Raw genomic sequence first — 27,285 nt, forward strand, 5'->3', positions numbered from 1 at the left:
CTACTTCCCGCCATCCAGTCGTTATGGCCGCCATTGAAAACCTTTTAGGAAACTACGTCGTCCCTTGTCAGAATCTCTCGGCGGACAACACCATATCGGCCTCCACTTCTAGCGACGACAGCAGCGTCAGCACGGACGACGGACATCACCGAAAGTGTTCTCCTCTGCTGGCCGTTAAAGACATCAGTGGAAAGGACAAAATAATCGGTTTGTTCTTCGCCATCTTGCCCGACAGCTACAGAGAAGAAGATGGCGGCTTGTTGTCGTCTGCCTCTTCATCTTCATCGTCGAACGTCGCCCCTGCGGGCTGTGTTTTGGGAACACCGCAGCACGCTTTCAACACAGTGCTGCGGTTCTATAAAGATTTCAAACAGAATTCCCCCTCAAGGGACAATTTAGAGATCATCTTTGTATCGACAGACACCGCACTCGAGACCCTAAACTGGCCCCTTTACCAAAAGTACTTAGCGGACATGCCGTGGATGGCCCTACCGTTACAAGACCGTCAAAGGCAGGTACGTAGTTCATTGTTAACATTATAAGGGTGACGGCCATCAGTCATATTGGGCCGAGTTTGTTGTTGTTTTCATGTTGTTTCCTTGGAAATAGTATCTGTCAAACGATTGGACATGTAAGTATACACACACATGGTGACGTTTTTGTATATATACCCTGCATGCACACATGTAAGCGCACGTATTTTAGACACCCCTGTAAATGTACCCTTGGACACATACGATAAATGCTCTAATGTGCATACTCATAGGGATCATGTAGAATTTGCATATATATATATATATATACACATACACACATGAGCTTATATACATAGTGCTGTGTGTGCATACACATACCGCTAACATTATACATACACCCGTATAATTTGTGGGTGTATGTATATTTGTGCTCAAATCCTGTTCAATAGTTCGGGGTATGACATACCCGCATATATGCATGTATGTATGTATATATATTGTTGTATTTAGGAATGGTCATTATATATATATATATATATATATATATATACACACACACACACATACATATATGCGGGTGTGTTATACCCCGAACTATTGAACGGGATTTGAGCACAAATTATACGGGTGTATGTATAATCTTAGCTGTATGTATACACACACAGGACTGTATATAAGCTCATGTGTGTATGTGTATATATATATATATATATATACATGCACATGTATGAACGTACTTTTATGAGTGATATCTACATACATATATATACACATGTGCATATGAATGTTCATATATATGTATGCATACATGTACATATATATATATATATATATGTACATGTACTATAGTATTAATATACATATACACACCACACGCACGTGTGTGTGTATATGTGTGAAAATGTATCTTACATGTATGTATAAATTCATTTTGCATATTCCGTGTGTGTGTATGTATGAATATCTTGTACATTGTATATATGTTGTACAAGTTATGGTACCATTAACATAATCCTGACAAATATGACAATAACTGATGCTTTGAATTAACAGGCACGAACCATTCCACAGTTTAAACGTCTACCCCGATTTCACCCGAGTCGGCTCTTGGCTGTCTATGGCCTATCATAGGGCACTGCCTCAGGTGCGACGTAGAACGAACTGGCACCTCGCTATTAGACATACATATATCTTTTTTTTTCTGTCTTTTACTTCTTTCAGTTACTGGATTGCGGCCATGATGGGGCACCGCCTTGAATGGTTTAGTCGAACGAATCGATCCCAGTATTTTTTTTAGACCGGGTACTTATTCTGTCGGTCTTTATTTGCCTAACTGCTAAGTCACAGGGACGTAAATAAACCAACACCGGTTGACAAGCAGTAATAGGAGGCACAAAGAAACACGTACACACAAACGACGGGCTTCTTTCAGTTTCCGTCTACTAAATCCATTCACAAGGCTTTGGTCGGCACGGGGTCTAAAGCAGAAAACACTTGCCCAAAGGGGCCGCGCCACTGGGACTGAACCCAGGACCAAATGGTTGGGAAGCAAGCTTCTTAACTACACTGCCACGCTTGCTCCCATTGTACATAACAATCCATGGATATTTCTAGATATGTCGGTAATCATTTATTTTTGAATTCCGTAATAATATAAGCAATAAGCTAATGAACTGTCCAGATTATGTATTGTATATGAACATGCGATTAAAAATCAGTTCGATCATTCATTGACGATTTTATTGTAATATATGAATCTTTTATCTTCATCACCATTACTGAATCTTGTCTGCGTGACTATTCAATCAATGTCTTTTATTTAATATAATATAATGAAATTATTGTATGCAGTGCTCAGGTGCACCACATAACTCCATTTCACACCAGATATCGATCCACAGTTTCTGAGCAGTACTTGATTTATCGACCATTGAAATAAAGGCAGAGTTGGCTGCGGCAGGATCTGAACGCATGTGTATATAAATATATATATATATAGATAGATAGATATAAAGAAAGAAAAATAGAGAAAAAAAAATCATGCATAGGTATAGAGACAGGAGACATAGATGGATAACTAGATGGTTAGGATGTGTGGGGGTTCGTGCATGATATTTAACAAGCCGGGGAAAGGTACCCAATACCACATAGAGTGTAGTAGTTTATTTGGCCTGAACCCGTACCCTGCAAAATCCTGAGTTTCCCAGATAGGCTTGGCTGATCCTTACACACCGAGAAAACTCCGGTTATAGGCTTACCGGACCAGCCTCAAATACATACGTGCATATTAAAGTTCATGTATTTATTGCAATCTAAGATGTTTTATATACACCGTTGCCACTCAGTTTTGCTTTGATCTTTATCATGTATTGCATGATGAGCAAAATGAGTTGAACTCTGGACTAATAGTTTGTCTGTGTATCTCTCTGTTTGTCTCTCTGCACACACACACACACACACACACACACACACATATATATATATATATATATAATATATAATATATAATATTACCGTGACCGACCAGGCTATCAGATGTTGCTACACATCGCTGGTCACAATGCGCTTCTCATTGTTTTAGCCTTCAAATGACGCCACCCTGCTGGCTAGGCGAGCAGGCCACCAGAAGAAAGAGTGAGAGAAAGTTGGGGCGAAAGAGTACAGCAGGGATCGCCACCACCCCCTGCCGGAGCCTCGTGGAGCTTTTAGGTGTTTTCACTCAATAAACACTCACAACACGCTCGGCCTGGGAATCGAAACAGCGATCCTACAACCGCGAGTCCGCTGCCCTAACCACTGGGCCATTGCGCCAAGCTCTTCTAAATTCACGGCAATACATACACGCATATATATATATAATATATATTATATATATATATATATATATATATATATATATATATATATATATATGCGCGTATGTATTGCAGTGAATTTAGAAGAGCTTGCAAAACCTGGATAGTTTCTGCGTGGAGCAAAGCATCTCTGAATGTTTATTATACACCTATGTGTGCGTGTATATGTAAAATTCTTTGTATAAATATATATGCATGCACATACACACATGTATACACATATATCTTATAAAGCAACTGTATTTAAACAGGAGTAGGTTTTTCTCTCTGGGTCCTGTTGCACCCATTAAGGACTCTTTCTCTGTCGTGTATGTATGTATGTGTATATACTTGTAAATATATACATATATATGTGTGTATATATATATAGTGCTTGTGTACTAGTGTCTAAAAGACAGGTGGTATGTGTGTAGTTATCATCTCCATCCATTTAATACACATTTAAATATTTGAATGGTTTCTTCTGGAACAATGGTTTAAAGGGTTTGTACGTATGGCCATCGCAGACCCTCTGGAGACTGGCTGAGATTGACGCGGCGGCAGATGTCCTACGAACATATTCTCAGAAATCCTTCAGTGATATCGAAATGTCGCTGATTGTGGCTTGTTTAAACTGAATGTTTTACGCACACCTTAATTATGTTTACAAATCCCTTCTGTATATGTGTATATATATGTGTGTGTGTACGTGTACGTTCATTACGTGTGTATATTATTATATGTATATATTTTAATCACCAATGCAATCAAAAGAAATCAAAACACCGCACTGGCCGTATAGGCGCACACGCACATATACACGTAGGTACATACATACAACTCGCGCAACCTCATACATATGCACCCGTATAAATATATTAATATTTGTTTAGCTGTCGGCTGTTCCAAGATTTCAGTTGAAAAGACAAGATCAAAGGATTATTTATCTTCGCCATCTTGCCCCCAACAACTCATGTGAAATGTTTGCCCCGTGTCTTGTTTATTTCCAGGCCTGATTTTTCTTTACTTTTTTTTTTTTTTTAAGTTCTCATGCAACAATCGTCTTTACAAATCGGGGACAATTTGAAGGACCATATTATCGATAAATGTCTGAGATCAAGACGAGGAGGTGATTATCAAAAGTGCCCTTGGTTGTTCTGTGGGTGGTACTAATTCTTACCTACCCATGACAGACCGACAAAATATCTCTTAAAAATACGTATAATTCCTTCTTTTTTTTTCCCCCAGCACCCACCCACCCATCTCTTTCTCTTTATTCTCTTGTGCATAACTTTGTCTTGCTTTCTCTTTCACTTCATCCGAAGCCAGAATGTCTGTATATATCTCTCTCTCTCCTCTGCATAACTCCCAGTCCTTAAGTGCGCTTTCTATATGTCTTTCTCTCTCTCTCGCATACTTTCATATTGTCTATCCCTCTCGGTTCCTCTCTTTCTTCCCAATCTCTTGTTCTCTTTGTATTCCTGTCTGCCTCTCTCGGAGGGTTTGTTGTACGCCCTCCCTCTAATTATTAAAAACATAATCTGGTCTATATCAAAGAACACTAATCTATTTATGTTTTACTGTCTGTCTCAAATGCACATCTGTTTCTTCTCTCTTTTTTCCGTCCGTCCTACACCTCGCCTCCTCTGGATGTAAAGATGTGCGTATATACATACATACATACATACATCTGTGTGGTGAGTGTGTGTGTGTGATTTTGCTGTATTATTAATAATCGACAGAAGTTACAGAGTGACTCAAGGGCCGAGAGTTTCGGACTAAGTGCACGAAATTCGCGGACTATGACTCACTCTTGTAACTTGTCAGTTATTAATTATATATATTTAACTTTTTTTTTGGAACATGATTTCGAAGCACATAACTACTATAAATGATAGGATGTAAATACGGGGATGAAAGACCCTTTTGGGTAGAAAAATGCGATGGGATTTCAGTTGTTGGGCTTGCGGCGCCGCCTTCTTGTTTTTAGTAGGTTTTATCGACCCCGGTATTAATTTTATCGAACTCTCAATCTGTTTGATATATATATATATATATATATATATATATATATATATATATATATATAATATATATATATATTATGGTGTATATTAGTAAAGTTTTTGTTGAATGGGACTTCTTGTTTCGCCCGACAGTCTATTTAACCTGTCTCTATCCTCGGAATTGAGCCACGACATCGTCCAGTGTCCCGTTGATGTTCTTAGACTTGCTTCAAAATAAAATAAACTCAATTCAACATTTGATATAATATTGTATAACATATACCTTAATAGAAACTAACATATATTTATGTGTGTGTCTGTCTGTCTGATCCTTGTAGTTCGCTTGAAACAATAAAGTTCTAGAATTCGTTTTTAACAATATTTCCAGGCTGTTCCACCCACCCTTTATATTCAGGATATGGAGTGGTGCTGACTTCTTTCTGTGTACTATCACTTTTTATAGTGAGTGGTTTTTGATTTTTTGCAGGCTTTGCAGTCAGTATTTCGTTTACATAGATTTCACAGTAAGAAATTGGCTGCTGGGGTTCCACGTCATCAGATTTGTGTGTGTGCGTGTGTGTGTGTGTGTGTGTGTGTGTGTGCATGCGTGTGTATCAACTTCCATCGTCGTTTTAACATCTACCTCTCCTTATCTGCATATAACAGACAAAATTTGTTGAGTTAGAATTTCTACGGCTGGAGCCCTACATGTCAATACAAGGAGACACACATACACGCATTTTAAATATGTATATATATATATATGTGTGTGTGTGTGACTTTCAGTTTCCATCTGCCAAATCCACGCACAAGGCTTTGGTCAGCCCAAGGTTAGAGTAGAAGATACTTGCCCAAGGTGACACGCAGTGGGACTGAACCCAGAACCATGTTGTTGGTAAGCAAGCTACTTACCGTGCAGTCACTCCTATATATATATATATATATAGAGAGAAGAGAGATAATCTGTATGTATATGTAAATATATATATATATTTTTATGTATATATAATATATATGTAATATATAAATACAAAGCGAATGTACACAAAGTGCAATCATTGCTAGACAGCAGCCGGTAAGTTTATCGGTGCTGCGTAAAGCTTCACTGGCACAGGCTGAAATATATATATATATATATTATATATATTATATATATATTATATATATATATATATATACATATGTGTGTCTGTGTTTGGCTCTCAGTGTTTATGTTTTACCAAGAAAGAGATTGATAGAACAAGTACTAGATTTTAAAAACAAGTACTATGGTCACTTTTATTGGCTAACTTGTATGATCATTTGGTTCAAGAAACTTTCTTCTCAATGTAATGTTAGGTTCAGTTTCACTGCACAAAACCTTGGCAAGATGTCATTTGCTTTTGCATTGAAGAATGTGTGCATGACAGTTGTCATTCCTGCTTTTCACATGTGATTGTCTGAACAAGGAAACAGATGTGTGTTTACTTTCCCAGAGAATATGAGTTGCCACACCCCTACCGTCTTGAAGTGGTGGTTTAAAAACAAATCTTGTGTTTGTTAGTTCATGGGTTCAGTTCACAGGCTAAGAGGTACCATGTCTTTACACTAGGTACTTCATTTCATGTTACACTATTCCACTGAGCTGAAATTAATCCCAATGGTATCTAGAATGCGGCGAGCTGGCAGAAACGTTAGCACGTCGGGCGAAATGCTTAACGGTATTTCGTCTGTCTTTACATTGTGAGTTCAAATTCCGCCGGGGTCGACTTTGCCTTTCATCCTTTCGGGGTCGATTAAATAAGTACCAGTTACACACTGGGGTCGACATAATCGACTTAATCCGTTTACCTGTCCTTGCTTGTCCCTTCTGTGTTTAGCCCCTCTATCTAGTAAGGTTAACTGTATGAGCCATTGGTCCACCCATTGAAATCCAGCTGCTTAAATGCTTTGGAAACTGAATAAGCTCCAGCTTAAAGCGCCTGTGTGCTTGAGACACACTGTTTATCTACTTATCTGTCTACACAAACACACACACCGAGTGCATTTGCCACTATATCACACAAAGGTCTTAACTAAACTATCAACATGCTAAACTGCCATAAACAGTTCCTTTTCTAAACACTAATAACCATTAAAATTGCTACTAATTTCCTAATATGTCATTTTAAAAAAATGCATAAATTAAGAACCCCTTATCCTCACACCAGAATGTGTGTGTGTGTATCCACCAGTCTATATATATTATTATTATTATTTTCTGTTGTTAGTCATTAGACTGCAGCCATGCTGAGGCACCATTTTGAACAGTTTTAGTTAGTCAGTGTGTTTGTCTTAATTTTGTTATTTCTGACTTTTTTTTCTTTTTTTTGCTGAACTACTACATTACAGGACATAAATACCATACTTTGGTTGTGAAGCACTTAGAGACAAGCATTAACATGCACACGCATATAAGTTCATTTCATTTGATGTCACTTGTTCTTTACTAGCATTGCTTAGATGGTAGCAAATTGCAACAGGATTTTTATGGCTGGGTGCACTGCTTATTACCAATCCATACTTGTCTCTTTTTTTTTCTAAGTAAGGGATGTTTTTATTCCAGTAAAATTCTAACAGTGCCTATCAAAAGGATAGATAAACCCAATAAGGGATCAACAATTTTGTGACACTTGTGTGGAGATTTAGGAATGTTTCTAATGGTGAATGATTGTACAAGACCACTTGGGAGTAATGAACCCTTATTTCTAGTTAAAAACATCTGCCTAGGAGAAGAATACTCAGATATAGAACTTGTGGGTTATTCAGCTTCTTGTTGTCCCAACCAATATTGGGCCACTGGGAAGAAAGGTGTTCTATCTGAAAAGCGAGTGCATTCACTTCACTTACTATAATTAATTTCACACAAGGGAACTTCTTATAAATGAACTCTATAGAAAAAATTCTGTGGTGGAATTATGCAATTGGAAAGCTACACAAAGACATTTAGGTCTATTGGTTGCTTCTTTTTCAATATATGACAATGGGAGAGATTCAGCAGCACTTCAAGTGACCGAGCAGCCCTTTTCAGGGGTAACACTGTTCATCTTTTAATCAAGAAAGCTTAAAAAAAAAAAGGTGATCTGAACAAATTTTGCTTGAGTCTGGAGTTGGCCTGCAACTGTTGGCTCTGCTCTCCTTGTGACTTTCCATGATAGCATCAAAGAAATCTACAACTTTTCAAGACCTGATCATATTTGAACAGGAGTGTGTATATGTATATATAATATACTAGCAGTATCGCCCGGCGTTGCTCGGGTTTGTAAGGGAAATAACTATAAAGCATTTTTAGAGAGTTATAGCCAAAAAATGGGGGGAAAAATTATGGTAAATTTTTTTTGAGAGTTAAAAAGGTCGAGTTGCGTCCCCTAGACAGTCTGTGGTTTGTGTTTCTGATTCTCGACCCATGTCGAATTTATCGATTTTTTTCAGAACTGGGGGAACTTTTCAAAATTTTCGCTGCGTTAGTTTTGAATTATGACATTGGGCTGTCAAGTTTCATCAGAATCGGTTGAAAGCCGTGGTCAGGGTGAGGGTACAACCTGACAGACACACAGAAACACGCACAGACAAACTGCCGTTTATATATAGAGAGATGAAGTCAGCATAAATATAAAGTTGTAGATATTATTATTATTATCATCAGTTAACGTCTGTTGTCCATGCTGGCATATATATATATATACCGGAGTAAGCACATAAATGTGAAACAAGGTGGAAAAAAGAATACTCAAATACCAGAGGCAGAGTAATATGCTTTATTTAAAAGCAGCAGAAATATAACAAATGCTGTTACTTAGAGTTTCACGTTCCCATTCGTCAGACAAACGGGAACGGGAAACTCTTAGTAACAGCTTTTGTTATATTTCTGCTGCTTTTAAATAATATATATATATATAAATTGTGCATGAATTAATGCGTTTCTCCTTGTCCTGACATGAGATCACAAAAGTTGCGAATAATGTTGTTTATTGTGCAAAGGACTAGAGAAAATATTATCTTACATGGAATCTGGTAAGAGTTGGCAACTGGAAGAGCATCTATTTTATTACACCTCACCAAAGTTTCATCTGACCCATGCGACTATGGAAAAGTAAACATTGAAACAATGATAACATGTGCATATATAGATGTGGGTGTGTGCTAATGTTGATTTCCTTCCATGGCTCTGCTTGTCACTGTCCCAATGAATTGGTGATAGAGTAATGACAGGTTATTCTGTTTTCAAAGAGCGTTGAATTTTTTCAGTGACTTGAAAAACAGTTAAGGTATTGGCAATTGGAGAGGCATCCAGTTGTAACACGTTACCTCAAATGAGTCCCTAAACAATGATAAGTGAACTGAAATGAATAAATGAATGTGCATGAACCCAAGCCAAACTGTTATGATATACATAACTTGTGCCAAATGTGTCTGTTGAGTGCCACTTTCTTTCACTAGCATGCCAGGCGAAATGCTCAGTGGTATTTCATCTGTCTTTGTGTTCTGGGTTCAAATTCCGCCATGGTTGACTGTCTTTTGTCCTTTCGGGGTCGATAAATTGAGTACCTGTTGCATACTGGGGTTGATCTAATCAACTGGCCCCCTCCCCCAAAATTTCAGGCCTTTTGCCTGGAGTAGAAATTCTTCCTTTCATTTGTCTACTTCTGGTTGGAGAACCCGTAGCTCTGACATCTCAGTTTTGGCATAGTTTCTAAAGCTGGATGCCTTTCCTAATGCCTACCACTTTACAGACGGTACTGAGTGTTTTTTATTGTGGCACCTTCTAACTCACAGGACTAAAGAGTTCCTTCAGCTGTGAGAGAGAATAGGAGATAAGGAGGCCTTATGTGTAATGTTAGATTAATGATGGTGGGAGGAACAGGAACTGGTCTACTGTTGTGGAGATTGTGGGATACCTCACATTACATACAGGTGAATGAGATGGATGGGGTGGTGGCAGAAAAGAAGCAGATAATGGTGACAAGGAACCAGAGTGTATCCTCCAGATAACATGCCCAACATGGTGATATACAATAGAATGTGAAAGATAGAACAATGGATAACGGTTGCAAAAGTGGATGTATTGTGGGTGGGGGTGAATAGAAAGGTGATAAATGGTAGTGCAAAAAGGGTAATAATATGCAGTAATGAGTTCTGCTTCTATTAATTCGCTTCGCTTAACAACGTCACTTCACTAGCACCTGTGCCGGTGGCACGTGTAAAAAGATTCAAGCGAGGTCGTTGCCAGTACCGCCTGACTGGCCCCCGTGCCGGTGGCACATAAAAGGCACCCACTACACTCTCGGAGTGGTTGGAGTTAGGAAGGGCATCCAGCTGTAGAAACTCTGCCAGATCAAGATTGGAGCCTGGTGCTGCCATCTGCTTCGCCAGCCCTCGGTCAAAATCGTCCAACCCATGCTAGAATGGAAAGTGGACATTAAATGATGACGATGCATCAGAATAAAACAGTTGATTGATGAGTGAAAGAAGATGAAGTTAACAAGGGTGAGCAGCAGGACCGGTGTGTATTGAGCAGTTGTGTATATTCATATTGTACTTCCACAACACATTGCTCTCCTTGTATATAACTGGGTAGGTCTTCTCAAGCATTCCATTTCACCAATCTTCTTGGGTCTTTCATTTCCATAACACTCAACATACTGAGATCTGTTTTACCTCGGCTTCCCTTTTGCACTGGTTTCATCTACCATAAACTGTGGGCACTTCTTTATACAGCTGTCCTCATCCATACACATCACATGACCATACTAACTCGGTTTTCTCTTTTTGCATGCTGTATCTAATTCTTCTTATGCCCAGTTTTACTCAACACATTCATTCTCCATTGTTCATGTACATTTACATTACCCATCCAGCAGAGAGAGAGAGAGAGCAGAGCATGCTTGCTTCATTTCTTTCAAGTTTTGTAGACGTGGGCCTCCCTGTATCTATCATCTGTCCACCAACTTCATAAGACAAGGTGATGTGCAACCGAACTAAACCCAAGACCACACAACTGTGAAGCGAATTTCCCAGCTACACATCTATGTTAGATCCTTTCATTGTAATTCACTATTTAAATTACCATATTTAGTACATTAGCACACCTTGTTCACTATTTATAAAGCAAACAGTTTGCACTTGTAGAAGCTGAAGTGTTCTCAGTTTCTGCTAGTTTCTTAAATATTCAGCTGTCTCTGATAGGGACTCTCTTGCTGGCTCTTTTAGTGTAATGATAGCTTGCTTTAAGTGGCTTGCTCACACACGTGTGTGTGCATGCATGCATGAATGTCTGTGCTGTTTACATTATAAGGATTTATTTCTGTTTTAGAAATTTCAAGAGATATGAAATAAATTGTTTCAATGGTGAAACTCAGAGTAATAAAAATAAAGCTATAAATAATAATAACATGCAAAATATTGTTAAAAACACTTGGATAGAAAAAAATCAAAAGCTGCCTGTGGTATTCATGTGTGTATATATATATATATATATATGTGTGTGTGTGTGTGTGTATACATATATATATATATATAATATATATATATATATATATATATATATATATATATATATATATATGTGAGAGAGAGTGATGTATATATATGCTTAGATTTATTTTTATATATGTATATACATACAAACTCATGAATACATACACATATATTTATATGTACAAATATTAAATTGAAAAACCATCAGTTGAGACTAACAAATTTCATGTATGTATACACATGTGTTTATATATGTATGTGTGCACATTTATGAGACTTCTGTGTTTGGTCTGGTGGTGGGTGAGATGGGGTCACTGCTGTTTCTTTCATTCTTGCTTAGTCATACATTCATGCATTTATATAGGGGTGATGCCATGTACATGTACTCATGTATACATATTCACAGCCTTTTGTATAAACGTATATGAATATATGTATGTTTGTGTGGATTTGTATGTATAATGTATGTATTACCTGCATGTGTGTATATGATTTTTTTTATGTGTGTGTGTATTGTTGATGTCAAGAATTTAGAAGCTTCAAGAGAACGTGAAATAATTCGTTTTTGGATCAGTGAAACTCAAAGCCATAAAATATGTGTGTGTAGGAACATGTATGATTGATTTGCCTTAACATGGTTTTGAGTTTAGTCCCACTACATAGTGTCTTCAGCAAGTGTCTTTTATTATTGTCTCGGATCAAACAATGCTCTGTAAATGGAATTGTTAGAAAACTGCTTATCACTCTGTTGTGTGTATTTGTGTCAGCATATGTACCTATGTGAACGTTGATTCTATGTTTTAATTAATACCATTTGAGTAAAATACGGTGACATTCTTTGTTCTGCAATAAACAAATATCCTGTATTTAAGCAAACATATAAGGACCAGTGAAATGTAAAAAAAAAACTTTTTTGAATAACAAGGATTTGTTGATAGCGGGAAAATGCATCTAACCATAGAAAAATCTCATCTATGATTATCATTTTAATTAATGTCTCTTTTCCATGCTTGCATGGGTCAGAGTTTATTGAGGCAAATTTTTTTATGTCTGAATGTTGTCCTTCATGATGCCCAACTCTTACCTGTTTCAAAACACGGTAGTATTTCTCCGTGGTCAGATATGTTTCTGCAGAATATCAGAAATAGTTGACATTCATTTACAACAATAAATTGTAATGTCGAGTGTAGGAAATGCAAATGTATATGAATATACATTTATATCACAGGCTTCTTTCAGCATCCATCTACTAAATCCACTTAGAAAGTTTTGGTTGGCCTGATGCCATACAGTAAAAGACACTTTCCCAAGGTACCATGTAGTGGGACTGAACCTGAAACTATGTGGTTGGGAAGCAAGCTTCTTCACCATATAGCCACTTCTGCATCAATATATATATATTTGTGTGTACATTGTTTGTATCTGCGTGTATGTATTTCAGGAGTGGCTGTGTGGTAAGTAACTTGCTTACTAACCACATGGTTCTGGGTTCAACCCCACTGCGTGGCACCTTGGGCAAGTGTCTTCTGCTGTAGCCACGGCCAACCAAAGCCTTGTGAGTGGTTTGGTGGACAGAAACTGAAAGAAGCCTGTCATATATATGTGTGTGTGTGTGTGTGTATGTTTGTATGTCTGAGTCCCCATAACTTAGCAGTTCAGAAATGGAGACCAATAGAATAAGTACTAGGCTTACAAAGAATAAGTTCTGGGGTTGATTTGTTCAACTAAAGGCGGTGCTCCAGCATGGCTGCAGTCAAATGACTGAAACAAATAAAAGAGTAAAGAGTAATATATTATATATATATATTATATATATATATATATATATATATGCTCCTATGTTTTTTCATGTACTTGTATACTTATGACTGTATTTGTTTTTGACATTACGTTGTTTTGTGTGTCTTATATAAGGGCACATCTATCTGTATATATCCACACATTATATGTTTACATATGTTTATCTGTGTGTATGTATAAATAGAAATTTGAGATAAATGTAATTGAATTTTTGTGTGTGCATATATATTCCACACTTTTGCTCTTATTACTAATACCTGTCGGGTGGTGGGGGGGTGTATACTCATACATGTTTGAGATTAATGATGTGTATTTATATATTTATGCATATATATGTATCTGTATAGCACATATACGTAAATATTTAAACACATAAAAACCACCACTTATTTAAATGCATCTTATGCAAACAAAGAACATTAATATATAAAATGTAAATATATAAACATAGGCTTGGGAACAGTGGGTGGATTTTCAAACCCCTCCCCATCCCTAAAATTGGAGGTGGGGGTGATGAAAACACTTTGAACAGCCTCTTGAAAAACTTCATTGCTAAAATGAATGAATGTAGAAACATTTTTGGACTGATTTGAAACACTACTTTTCCATTATTGGATTTATCTGATTCGATTGATGTACAGATATTATCATCATCATCATCATTATTATTATTATTATCAATATTGTGTTTGTTTTGATATTAAGATTGAAAACATTGACCTTGTTAGTAAAAAATTGGGGGGGGGGGCTGTGTATGCAAATTTCGTTCCGAACATTAAAAAAAATACACATACAAATGCACTTGTGTGCATCTTTTGTGTGCACACATATAAACACACATTTGACTTACATTTACACACTCGTTCATAAAGTTATACACCTGTGACTGCAAAGTACACATCCACACAAACACACAGTTGTGAATATACATAAAGATATTTAATTCAATATTCCATTTTTGGAACAGTGAAGCTTGAAGCTGATAAAGCTATAAATAATAGTATGTAAATATCGGGCTCACTGGCAGCTTTCGATTTTATCTATCCAAAGGGGTTTTTTCTAAACCAATATTTACAGGGTATTGTTTATAGCTTTACCTGCTTCGGGTTTTACCAATCCCAAATAGGATTATTCACAAAATAGAATATATTATGCTTGCAGTGTGCAATATCATCTATTGAGTTTGTCTGTGGCATTTATTAATTTATTGCAAATTAATCGCTTGATAGTGCCACAGAAGTTGATCCTGAAACCAACTGTGTATGGGTCACTACCTAGCAAATTGAGACCCACCGTAAATAAATCAACACTTTGGCTTTTCTTCCTGCTGTTATCTCCTTCAAGAGGGTGGAATCGAATTTCTCAGAAAAAGGAAAACAGCTGCTACCAGTGAGTGTGTGTATATATGTTTGAGTGCATGTGTATGTGTGTATGTATATCCATATTTTCATATATATACATATATATATACATACATACACACACACACACACCTTTTTTTATATATACGTTTATATTGTACATATATATCCCTTTTATGCATACACACAGCTGCTGCATTTAAGAAATATACATAGGCAAGCCTGTATAAATCTAGTTTTAAAAGAAGTAGGTATTCTAAGTACTCCTAGTGCTATCGTTTTTCTCCATATTATTGGAAGATAGGCTTGGATGATGTTTTCTACCCCTACCTTCCACGCCGATCATTACAACTGCCAGCAATGTATAAGTGTGTCTGTGTCTGTGTGAATGTGAGTGGTGGGGGTTAACCTGTCTGCTTCTTTTGAAGATTTCATTTTTCCACTGGAGCATTGCTATACCATCACCATCATAGCCACCTGCATCATCGTTGCTGCTGCTGCTACTACATACTACTACTGCCACCACTACAAATTACAACAGAAACATTTTAATACTTTATTCATTATTTACATAAATTACAAATGTTTACGGGCTTGTCAAAAACATTTCATCGCCATTTTAACTGGCATGTTATCATATGTTGTACAGAGCTTACTACATAAATTGCCATAGCTATAAACACCGGCTTTTCTTTTCTAAATACCCTCTTCCAAGTCAACTTCTGTCAAGCTGTACCCAAGGGCCTTTTCCTTTATCACTTTACATACACATGTTTAACTTTACCATGTAGTTTATCTTTCCTACAACTTAACCACTTTCATATCAATTACCTGAACAATACTTCTGGTTCTGTGATGGCAAAAAGCTCCTGTCTTGCACTTAAATTAAGACGTTTTACAGGCGTGGCTGTATAGCAAGAATAGGCACAGGCTCTGTGGTAAGAAGCTTGCTTCCCAACCACATGGTTCTGGGTTCAGTTCCACTGCATGCTGCCTTAGGCAAGTGTCTTCTATTATAGCCTTGGGCCAACCAAAGCCTTGTGAGTGGATTTGGTAAATGGAAAATGAAAAAAAACAAAAACCATTGTATGTGTATATGTATCTATGCATGTGTGTCTCTGTGTCTATGTTTGTCCTCACTGCTTGACAACTGGTGTTGGTGTGTTTACATCCCTGTAACTTAGTGGTTCAGGAAAAGATACTGATAGAATAAATCCTAGGCTTTAAAAAATAAGTTCTGGGGTCAATTTGTTTGACTGAAACCCTTCAAGGTTTGTCCCTTTGTCTGTCCTTGTTTGTATAAGGTGGCGAATTGGCAGAAACGTTAGCACACCAGGTGAAATGCTTAGCGGTATTTCATCTGCCGTTACATTCTGAGTTCAAATTCCACTGAGGTCAACTTTGCCTTTCATCCTTTCAGGCTCGATGAATTAAGTACCAGTTACGCACTGGGGTTGATGTAATCGATTTAATCTCTTTATTTGTCCCCTCTATGTTTAGCCCCTTGTGGGCAATAAAGAAATATGAAACCCTTCAAGGTAGTGCCCCAGTCTAGCCACAGTCAAATGACCGAAACATGTAAAATATAAAGGATAGTGTATAAAACGTTTTTGTTGTGTTATGAAAAAGATATTGCCATAACATAGTTCTTTTTTTTCTTTTTTTTTTGGGGGGGGGGGCTTCAAGATTAATCAAAGTACATAGGTACTCATATTAGTTCAGTAGAAATCGCACTGCAAAGGATCCAGTGATCAGCTCTGTTGTTGTTCTCCAGTGTTTATTACATGTCTGATATAATAAACTGCTAACAGTTACCTTTCTTATGTACTGTTGTCAGTGTTGTTGATGTTTAGAATATCTATTACATATCCAGACTAGATATTTTTCAATAATCTTTTCTACATATGCAGTGAGTGTTATTGATATCTTGTGTATGTGTGTGTGTGTGTACGCGCACGCATGTATAATATCCAAACAATACCACTACCAGTACAAATGTTGATCACCATTATATCTATATTTTAAAATTAAACCCATGGTAGATATAGATACACACAAATTACGCATGGTAGGGGACACCGTAGCAGTACAGTCGGTTCTCTTATACACAGTAGTCAGTGACCAATATCTTATATATTACATCTCTTGTATAAAGTGGCCAATGTTTTTGATATCCACCCAGTGAGTGTATATCCAAACCAGTCATCTCTTTTGTACCCAGTGACAGGATCATTGGTGCCTCGTGTATCACTAACCCATGATCAGTTTTAATGAACCATGAAAGTCAAATGACACATCACATAGATTAAGCATAATCCATTTGATGTGCCATAAAAGAAAAAGTATTCTTTCTTTCTTTCTTCCTTCCACTGGTTCCCAGCGTAACTGGAAGATCGCTTTCAAGTATTTTAATTGATTATATCAAACGCAATACTTTGTTTGGCAACTTTATCGATCCATAAGAGCGGAAAGGCGACTCTTCTTTAGCAGGAACTAAAAACCATAAAGTATGCCGTAAGGTTTTTATTTTATGCATGTTCCTTCTACTCGCATTCTTTGTCACTTTTACCCATCTATCATTCTTCATGCACATCATACACCCGTACACCATATTCTGTATTCAGCAGTCTACAGTACGTTTTCTGACGACCAAATTTCACTCATAAGTTTTCGTTGACAAAGTCTACGGTAGAGAACACGTGTCCTGTGTTTTTCATTGGGACTAAACTCAGAACTATTTTTAGCATACAGCTATGTCTACACTAATGTATTAACTGCAGTTATTTAACCTTCTTTAAGGTGGCGAGCTGGCAGAAACGTTGGCATGCCAGGCGAAATGCATAGCCATATTTCGTCTGCCTTTATGTTCTGAGTTCAAGTTCCACCAAGGTTGACTTTGCCTTTCATCCTTTCGGGGTCGATTAAATAAGTACCAGTTACGCACTGGGGTCAATGTAATCGACATAATCCGTTTGTCTGTCCTTGCTTGTCCCCTCCATGTGTAGCCCCTTGTGGGCAGTAAAGAAATATATTTAACCTTCTAGCATTCAAATTATTCTATCAAATGTAATGCTTATTTATTCGCATTGTTTTGAATTTATCCTGCATTATGTGGTAGCCTTGAGATTTCAATGATGTGTTTTGTTTATGCTCAAAATGACATTCTAGGATAGGTATGAGATGCCAGATCTGACTAGTTTGAACATAAGGCAAGTAGAATATTTTGGCTGGAAATGGCCAGTTTAAATGCTAAAGAGTTAAGCACCCATACAGTATCACACTTTTTTACATTTGTATTGTCTGCTTTTCATATAAAGAAGAAAAGTATTTGCTGCTGTTTAGCACCAAATATCATTCCCAGTTCAGCAAACATACAATGAAATATGTTCCAGCTGTGACAATCCTGTCTTTGCTTTCAGAATCTTGGATTATTTTATCTAATGTATCCCTTTTTTAAGATGATAGTCTGTGATTTAAAGGAAATTTGGCTGATATTTCAAACATATCAGGCAGCCATGTAGCAACTTTCTCATTGGCTCAGAAAACTGTAAAAATCATTTGTTATAACAGATGTACCTACTGCTCTAAATTTCTAAATTTCTTCTGTCTTGTTTATACTATAGTCACAATCAGTGCTCTAACAAACCTTCCCAGCTCTAATTATAATAAATATTATTTTCAGCAAGTCAGTTGTACCTGTGCATGGGCTGCAATTTAGACTGCTCACACTGATAATCACTTAAGTACAGTATTGATATATTGCAAAGGCGGCGAGCTGGCAGAAACGTTAGCACGCCGGGCGAAATGCGTAGCCGTATTTCGCCTGCCGCTACGTTCTGAGTTCAAATTCCGCCAAGGTCAATTTGCCTTTTGGGGTCGATAAATTAAGTACCAGTTACGCACTGGGGTCGATATAATTGACTTAATCCCTTTGTGTGTCCTTGTTTGTCCCCTCTGTGTTTAGCCCCTTGTGGGTAGTAAAGAAATATATATTGCAAGTTCTGTTTTCTCTGCATTTTGCTAAAAATTGCACTGCACCTCTTTCACATTCATTGTTTGCATTGCTTTATGCAAACAAGTATGTACCTGCACATACACATACATTTAAATAGATGTTATTATCTAGAAATATTTGATGAAATAACATATTTTTCTTCCAGAGTTGAACATCTACCTATGGAAAGAAAAAAATTCTACTATTGAGCACTTTTAGGGATTTTCCTTTCTTTTATACAAAACCCAAAATCACTGAACCATTACACCTTCATCCATTAATATCTAATCTGTACTCTTTATACCAAGCAACATCCTGTCCCACTAAAATTCGTTTGTTACCCACTATGGAGTCAGTCCTCATGCCAAGATGCAAGCTAGATCTTATGTAACACAGCTTCTCTTTACAACTCACTTCCTGTAGTCCTCCCGCCTCCCCAAACTTAGCGGAATCTATAACAAAATATTTAACTGTAGTAAATGTACCTCCTCTTTCTCTCCTCTCAGTTGAATATTCCCCTAGCCCTCTTTTGAAATTACTCTTAAAAGTTTTTTTTTTTTTAAATGAGTCGGTGATTGATATTCATGCTTAACAACACTTTTGTTAATGTATTTCTGTTGAAATGTATCGCCCTTGTTTTAGTTAATTTTTAAAATTATGAAAAATATATTAAAATAACTTTATCATTTTAAACTAGTGGTTAGAACATAATTTAGCATGAAATTTATGCTAACATAATGGGAGGCTTTAATTTAGACCATTTTAAGACAGTTTATATTGTTAAACCAGGGACAGTCTCAAGCAGGATGGTATGGGAAGGGTTGAAATCTGTATACTTAAAATTACAAAAACTACATGGTTAAATTAATTTGTTCTTTGGCTCCAAAGTTGGGTGCTGAATATAAGGTTAACGAAATTTGTCTTAAGTCGTTACAGAATGCAAAACTGGATATCATAACGGTAATGATGATAGCATAGGTGACGTTAGTAGGAATGATGGTGTTGGTTATAAAACAAAAACGCTCAGGGAGGAAAATATCAAAATTAACAATACCGTTCATTTTGCTGATTTTTCAGGGTAATATTCAAAAGAGAAATGCCTTTATAAAATGGCAACAAAAGGCAGCCACATATGCATCATATGAAGAAGTCTGACTCATTCTTAGCGAGACAATGAAAGTCTTGTGAAAGAGAATGTTCATTTTTGTATGCATGACTTATTGAGCCATGAAAGTCACATGAACAATAGAGTATGAATGCTGTGTGAACAATATCTATCACAGCTAACTTGTAGTATTATGGAAGCGTATGAAATAGAATTGATCTTTTGTTGTACGCATTTAATGACTTGTTGTTGTACAACGTTGATGTGATTTCATCTAGCTAGCTTTAGTGACCTATTCAGCCAGTATGTTGTTACAGAAATAATGTTTAGAAGTTGATGTCGTGTGTAGCAAGATGCTGAGTTGATGTATATAACAATAGAACTGATGTGGTGTATAATAAGACGTGGTGTTGTATAGTAATATGTGAGTCGTTTTTGTCTTTCTTTCTATTGCTTAATCAGAGGTAAAGAGCAGTGCTTATGACCCTTTTGAAAGCCTCTGACACTGGTAAGAGGGGGTTATCCTCAAACCAGAAAGAGAGAGAAAGAGAGAAACCTGTGCTGAATGCTTACAACAGAGTCTGTGCTCCTTACACCCCAGGACCAGGACTTGGTGTTAGCCCTTTTGTTACCATTACTTTTGTTGATTTCCCTTTAATCGATTTTGAAAAATAAAGAACTTTGTCATTATTAACCTAGTATTTGGGGCATTAATTCAAATGGAATTTTAAAGATAGATTTTAATTTAGATCACTTTAAATGAGAAGTTTAAGCAGATTGGTATAAAAATGGTTAAACTGGATGACTAATTAAATCTAATACCCACAATTGATATATTGTACAGTGTATAGTAAGGTGTAAAGTTAAGTTGATGTGCATTCTTTTATTGCTTTTAGCAGTATTCTGGGGTACCATCTTCTCAGGTATTTTTAATTACATTGAGCTTATTAATCAACATGAGAAGCATAAAAGGCTAAGTGGTATGATGTTAATTAGCCTTAAGTGGGCTTTAATCAAGAACATTTCAACCATATCATCTGCTTTTTTTTGTAACCCTTTGAACCCGCCAGGCCAGTTTTCTAGCCTGAGTGTATAGTATACACACCTGCTAGGTCAGTAACTATTTAACCAATAAAAGACCATTTTACATCGCAGTTTAGGCTTCTGTTCCTGGTCAAACAGTGTAAATGAACTAGACAAATCTGACAAGATTTACAAATCCAGGCCTGTGTTCAATCACTTGTTAGAAAAATTCATGTTGCATTACCCACCAAGAAGCAATTTGTCACTTGACAAGGGGATGATTCCGACAAAAAAAACTCCCTATGTATAAAACAGTATCTCAAAGATTAACCGATAAAGTGGGGTATCAAAACCTTCCTTGTTTGTCGTAGTGATAATGGTTATATTTCAAATGCAGAAGTATAGGTTGTAGGGAAGATGCCGAAACACTTGAAAACCTTGTTGTTCATATGTTGGAACTGTTTCGTGACCAATATTACTATGTGTTTACAGACAGATTCTAAACTAATGTATATTTGTGCAAGTTTTTTTTATAGAAAATGGAGGAATATAGGCGCAGAAGTGGCTGTTTGATAAGTAGCTTGTTTACCAACCACATGGTTCCGGGTTCAATCCCACTGCGTGGCACCTTGGGCAAGTGTCTTCTACTATAGCCTCGGGCCGACCAAAGCCTTGTGAGTGGATTTGGTAGACGGAATCTGAAAGAAGCCCGTCATATATATGTGTTTGTGTGTCTCTGTTTGTCCCCCTAGCATTGCTTGACAACCGATGCTGGTGTGTTTACATCCCCGTTACTTAGCAGCTCGGCAAAAGAGACCGATAGAATAAGTACTGGGCTTACAAAAGAATAAGTCCCGGGGTCGAGTTGCTCGATTAAAGGCGGTGCTCCAGCATTGCCGCAGTCAAATGACTGAAACAAGTAAAAGAGTATAAAAGAGTAAAGAGAATCTGCTTAGTAAGTACTGCACTTAGAAATCGAAAACTTTTTCCAAAAAACCTCATCAAATCAAAAAATCAAAACTGCAGGAGGCAACTCAAACTCTTATTCAATGGAATTGTAGCAGTAATTGTTTGGTGCAACAAAAAGCCCATTTATTGTGTAACTTCTGCATTTATAACCCCCCAGTACATGTACAAAAGAGCACAGAAGGCTTCCTGTGGTTTGCCCAAAAGCTGTCCAAAGTTAGAATGCATACACAGGTGGCATCAATAAAAATGACCAAAGCAGACATCATTACAAATGGCCACATCATCTTATTTGAAAGTTTTTTGTGGGCTGCACATAATGCATATGTTATTGGGGGACATTATAAGCCACATAATCCCCAGGGGCAAAGAATGCTTACATTCCACGTGTTTGTTGAAAAACTCTGCCATTAACTTGTAGGCAATTATTACCAACTATTTCCAGTGAAAATACATCCAAACACAAACTTCTGCAAGATTATGGACCACACAAGGTGGAAAGAGCTCCCCATGCAACTTTGAGCAATAGGTGTATAGTATGCCAAGGAAAGCACAACAGAGCTAGACAACAAAATCCAAGTGCTACATATAAAGACCTTCCCCAAAAGTCAGAAACAGTTTACTGGTGTAATTATTGTAAAGCTTTCTTGTGCATCAGGGTGTCACAGCAAAATTGCTGGCACGACTAGTATGATAAAGTTCAGTTTTGGAGGTAGAAGTGAGAAAATAAAATAAACAACAAGAAATAGGTATTTTATTTGTTTATTTATCATAACAACAAAAACCTAGCACGTTTTTACTCATTTATTCTCTTACTTGTTTCAGTCATTTGACTGTGGCCATGCTGGAGCACCGCCTTTAGTCAAACAAATCAACCTCAGGACTTATTTTTTGTAAGCCTATTACTTATTCTGTTAGTCACTTTTTGCCATACTGCTATGTTACAGGGACGTAAACACACCAACATCAGTTGTCAAACGATTGGGGAGGGAGCACAGACACACAAATACATACATACATATATATACACGACAGGCTTTTTTCAGTTTCCCTCTACCAAATCCACTCACAAGGCTTTGGTTGACCAGAGGCTATAGTAGAAGACTCTTGCCCAAGGTGCCACGCAGTGGGACTGAACCCAGAACCTTGTGGTTGGGAAGCAAGCTTCTTACCACACAGCCACTTTTGTGCCTATGAATAAAAATAAATCATAACTGAATTTTTTTGCAAATTTTCACTGGGAGCTGAGGGTGGAGATCATGTCAGGATGAGCTCATAGGGCTCAAAGGATTGACTCTATTACTTGAAGAAAATTTTGCAATACTTTTTAGCTAGTAAAATAACTTTGTAGAGACTCTTTTGGTGTGTTAAAATAACATGTAAATTTGATAAAATTGTGAACTACATCCTCCCGTCTCTATCATCTGCACTGTATCACTGTTAAATTTTCTTCCATGCTTTCTCAGCTAAATAGTCTTCTTTATTAATATTTTAGTCTTTAAATATAAATCTATAGAAGTTAATATCAAACATAAAATGTAACAGACTCAGAGCAGTTAGGAAGGCCTGTGGGATTCTGCTTCCTCCCACTCACCAATGTAATGTTGTTTAGTCCTGGATCAGCCTTAACAAGAAGACTTATGACCAAAGGTTTTCCAGATATAACCATCCTATTTCTATTTTCAGACACAATGTACTTAAGACCACATTGTGTATCCTTACACTGTAGCAATAACCATTTTAGCCATTTGAAATGTGGCGCGAATTGGCAATGACGTAATGTCTTGCCGAAGAATTATTATTTGGTTTTTTTTTCCATTGGTTAATATAACTGCTCATATAAAGATTCTAAAAGTTTCGTAAAGAATATTTGTCATGGATTTCGATTCTTTTAAGTCAAGTTGAGCAGTTATAAAACCCTGGATTAAAACGAAAATAATAATTCCAATATGACGTAATGTCTTTGCCGAAGAATTATTATTTTCGTTTTACACTTTAGGAAATGTTTGAAGGAGTATTTGGCTACTATTTCTTAGGTTGAACAGCTATGTAGAAGTTTCTTTGTCAGCTGGAATTGTATTAGATAGAGTAGGTTTTTTTTAGGGTTTTTTTTCACCCTATTTGAATTGGGAGGATGAGACTATGAGACACTGCCTATGGTGTTCTCAGGCTTTAGGTAAAATTTAGTTAAGAAGAGAATATCAAAGAGCCAATACTCTAGGGAAGAAGGTCTAGATGTAGTGATTAATGCAGTGTGAGGTGGTGGTGGTAGGCTTCATGAAACACACAATGAGTGATGATAGCATGAAACTAGGTAATTCTGATGAAAAGTGACTGTTGTAGTAACAATAAATGAGGCAGCAGAGTGAGAAAATAACTTATTGAAATATGTTGACAAGGGAGACCTTGCCAATCAGTCTGATGGCTTTCTTTTGGACGCAGTCTGAGGTGTTTGTATGTGTAGCAGCATAACACCATTGTGGTTGCCGGAACAATATTCCGTTACGTGCTTAGCAGGACCTTCCCATATCAGAGTAAAAGTGAATCTCACTTGGGCTTTGTAGAGAAGCATCAGTTTTGCGAAGTATTTTCTACTCTTGCAGAAGATGGTTGATATTTAGGATGTAGTTTTTGTTGTAATCATCAGTGATTGAGTTCTAATGTTTGTATTGACATTTAGGGTTTTAGTTGAGTGCTGTTGTCCAAAGATAGAGAGGGTGAGATAAAATATTACCTTGAAATGCACATTGAATGGGTTTTGTACTGTAGAAGAACACAACAAAGATCTATTCATGGAGTCAGTAGTGGTTTGGCCTGAGACGTCTAGACTACATGTGAATAATGCCTATGTTAAGAAAATTAATGAGTAGGGAAGTGTACTATTATCTGCACAAAAGTTTTTGATGTAGAGGAAAAAGCTGTGACCATGTCCTTTTTCAGTCCCTTTAAGTCTGTTGAAATCAATGTATTCAATGCTCCTTTTCAACAACTGCAGCAGGGAAATCTTGCTAAGAGTATTCTAAAGATGATGTTTTACAGAAGATGGAGTAGGTAGTGATGTGTTTGAATTTGGAGGGATGAGGAGAGGAGGGACAAATGAGTTAGGTGTACTTGAGTGTAACATGAAGCCATCCAGCTCTGAGGAAGAGAAGCTACTGTAGTAGTGTTGAAGGAGTATTTGGCTGCTATTTCTTACAGACCACATCTGAAGGCCAGAGGTTAGAGAGTGTTGGTGAGTGGGCTTTGTGTCAATCTGTTGACATTTGGCCTTTCCTTAGATGGGATCTAGGATGTCAGTGTGTGTAACAGTAGTACCATCAAGGTTTGAGAGTAGTACTTCATTGTAGGTCTCATATGAGGGATTTTGGCTGACCCAGGAAAATTAAAACCATCTTTTTAATACAATCTTTGCTGTGTTGAGTGTGTGTGTTATCAGGAGAAACCCTCAGTAATGGCAAGATCAAGCACTTGAAACAACCTAAAGAGTTTTAGTTGCATGTTGAACATGTTTAGGGTGGGGTTAGTAATGCTTACTTCATAGTATAATGTGCTTTCTTAGTGGCGATGGCGAGTTGATAATTAACTTACCAGAGGGAAAACTTGGCGTATATCAGAATTGATGAAGTGTGTATCAGAGATCTCCATTTGCATATGCTTTGCTGATATGATTATTGCTTAATATGAACTGACCATAATGAATAACTTGTTACTACAATGAATTATTATTTATATTTAAAAGATATCTAGATTAGATTATGGTTGGTTTCATAAATTATTAATGAGAACGCATTATATTAATGGGCTTCTACAAATAGAGAAAGAAAATCACATCAGTTATTAATTATTAACAGATTATTGGGATCTCATAATCAGTTGAAAAATAAATATTGTAATGGGGCATGTTGATTTTTATCAAAAACATGGTGAATATTTTGTAAATATGTAACTATGAATGTGGAGGTTAAAGGAGAGTTGTATTGAATAATAAAAATAATTTAGTTGTTCTAGATGTTTCTTTTTGCTTTGTGCAATATAAGTATAAAATTGTGGTAGCATAAAAAAAATTATTGAAAAGAACGGAGGTTCCTAAGATGTTATAATTTCCATTCTTACAATGTCCAATGAAGAAATGTCATCCTCTTGGATTAGAAAGAGGCACCCGCTGTTCTTGAGGAGACCTGTTGAGTCAAGTTCGTCATCATCAAAAATTCGAATGGTAATTGTAGTTAAGACACCAGTGCTGGTGACACGTAAAAGTGCCGTTCGAACATGGCAGTTACTAGCGTCGCCTGACTGGCGGCCATGTCGGCGACACATAAAAGCACCAACCGATCGTGGCTGTTTGCCAGCCTGCGCTGGCTCCTTTGCCGGTGGCACGTAAAAAACACCCACTACACTCACGGAGTGGTTGGCATTAGGAAGGGCATCCAGCTGTAGAAACTCTGCCAAATCAGACTGGAGCCTGGTGCAGCCTCCATGGCTTACCAGACCCCGGTCAAACCGTCCAACCCATGCTAGCATGGAAAACGGACGTTAAATAGTGATGATGATGATGTTGTATTAGGTCTAGGACAGCATTGCTCCAGCTGACCAGTTACGATAAAGGCATTATTGCTTTTTTGTATATCTGAACTAAATATTCCATGTGTGTTTTAATTTTCTTTTTCTTTGATGTAATTTGAGGGGAATATGGTTGCTGTTTCTAGTGGGTCAGGCATCATCATAGAGACTGTCTCTATCTACCAGGTCAAGCAATCACATAGAAGAGTGGGCCAGAGGTGTTGTTGATGAAGGGTTTGAAAATATGGATGTCATTATTTGGTGGATATATATATCAGCACATAAATAGGAAGAGTGAAGTTTCATGAATCAATGACTGTTTGATGCAGGAATTTGTTATGAGACTCATTGTGAAATATGAGTGGCAAACAGGGGTTAGGCAGATAGAGCAGTAGCAGCAGCAGTGATGGCAGGGACATACCACAATAAGGAATTAAGGAATAAACATTTTCAGTAAAAGATAGCTGAACTGCCTCTATCTATGTGCCAGTCTTAGATTCCAGTAATTGAAACAGGAAAAAAAATGCATCATTTTGTTTATAGAAGCATTACTCTTACTTTTGGAAACTTTTTAAATAGTCAAAAGGTTCACAGAGTGAAAAAAAAATATTTTGCTTTGAAAAAGAGAAGTCTGATACTTTTGGGCAGAACTCTTTACCAAGATA

General features: G+C 37.0%; 1 protein-coding gene across 1 annotated transcript in view; it reads left to right on the top strand.

Annotated features, from left to right (window-relative positions):
• LOC115222608 (nucleoredoxin-like) overlaps positions 1–27,285 on the top strand; it is a 49,699-nt gene that overhangs the window by 204 nt on the left and 22,210 nt on the right. The window contains exon 1 of the mRNA XM_029792911.2: positions 1–515. This exon is cut by the window's left edge and continues 204 nt beyond it. Coding sequence (XP_029648771.1) covers positions 24–515 — 492 coding nt within the window. The 5' untranslated portion in view covers positions 1–23. The remainder of the gene's footprint in view (positions 516–27,285) is intronic.

Source organism: Octopus sinensis, linkage group LG20 (assembly GCF_006345805.1).
Source record: "Octopus sinensis linkage group LG20, ASM634580v1, whole genome shotgun sequence".
Classification (NCBI taxonomy): domain Eukaryota; kingdom Metazoa; phylum Mollusca; class Cephalopoda; order Octopoda; family Octopodidae; genus Octopus; species Octopus sinensis.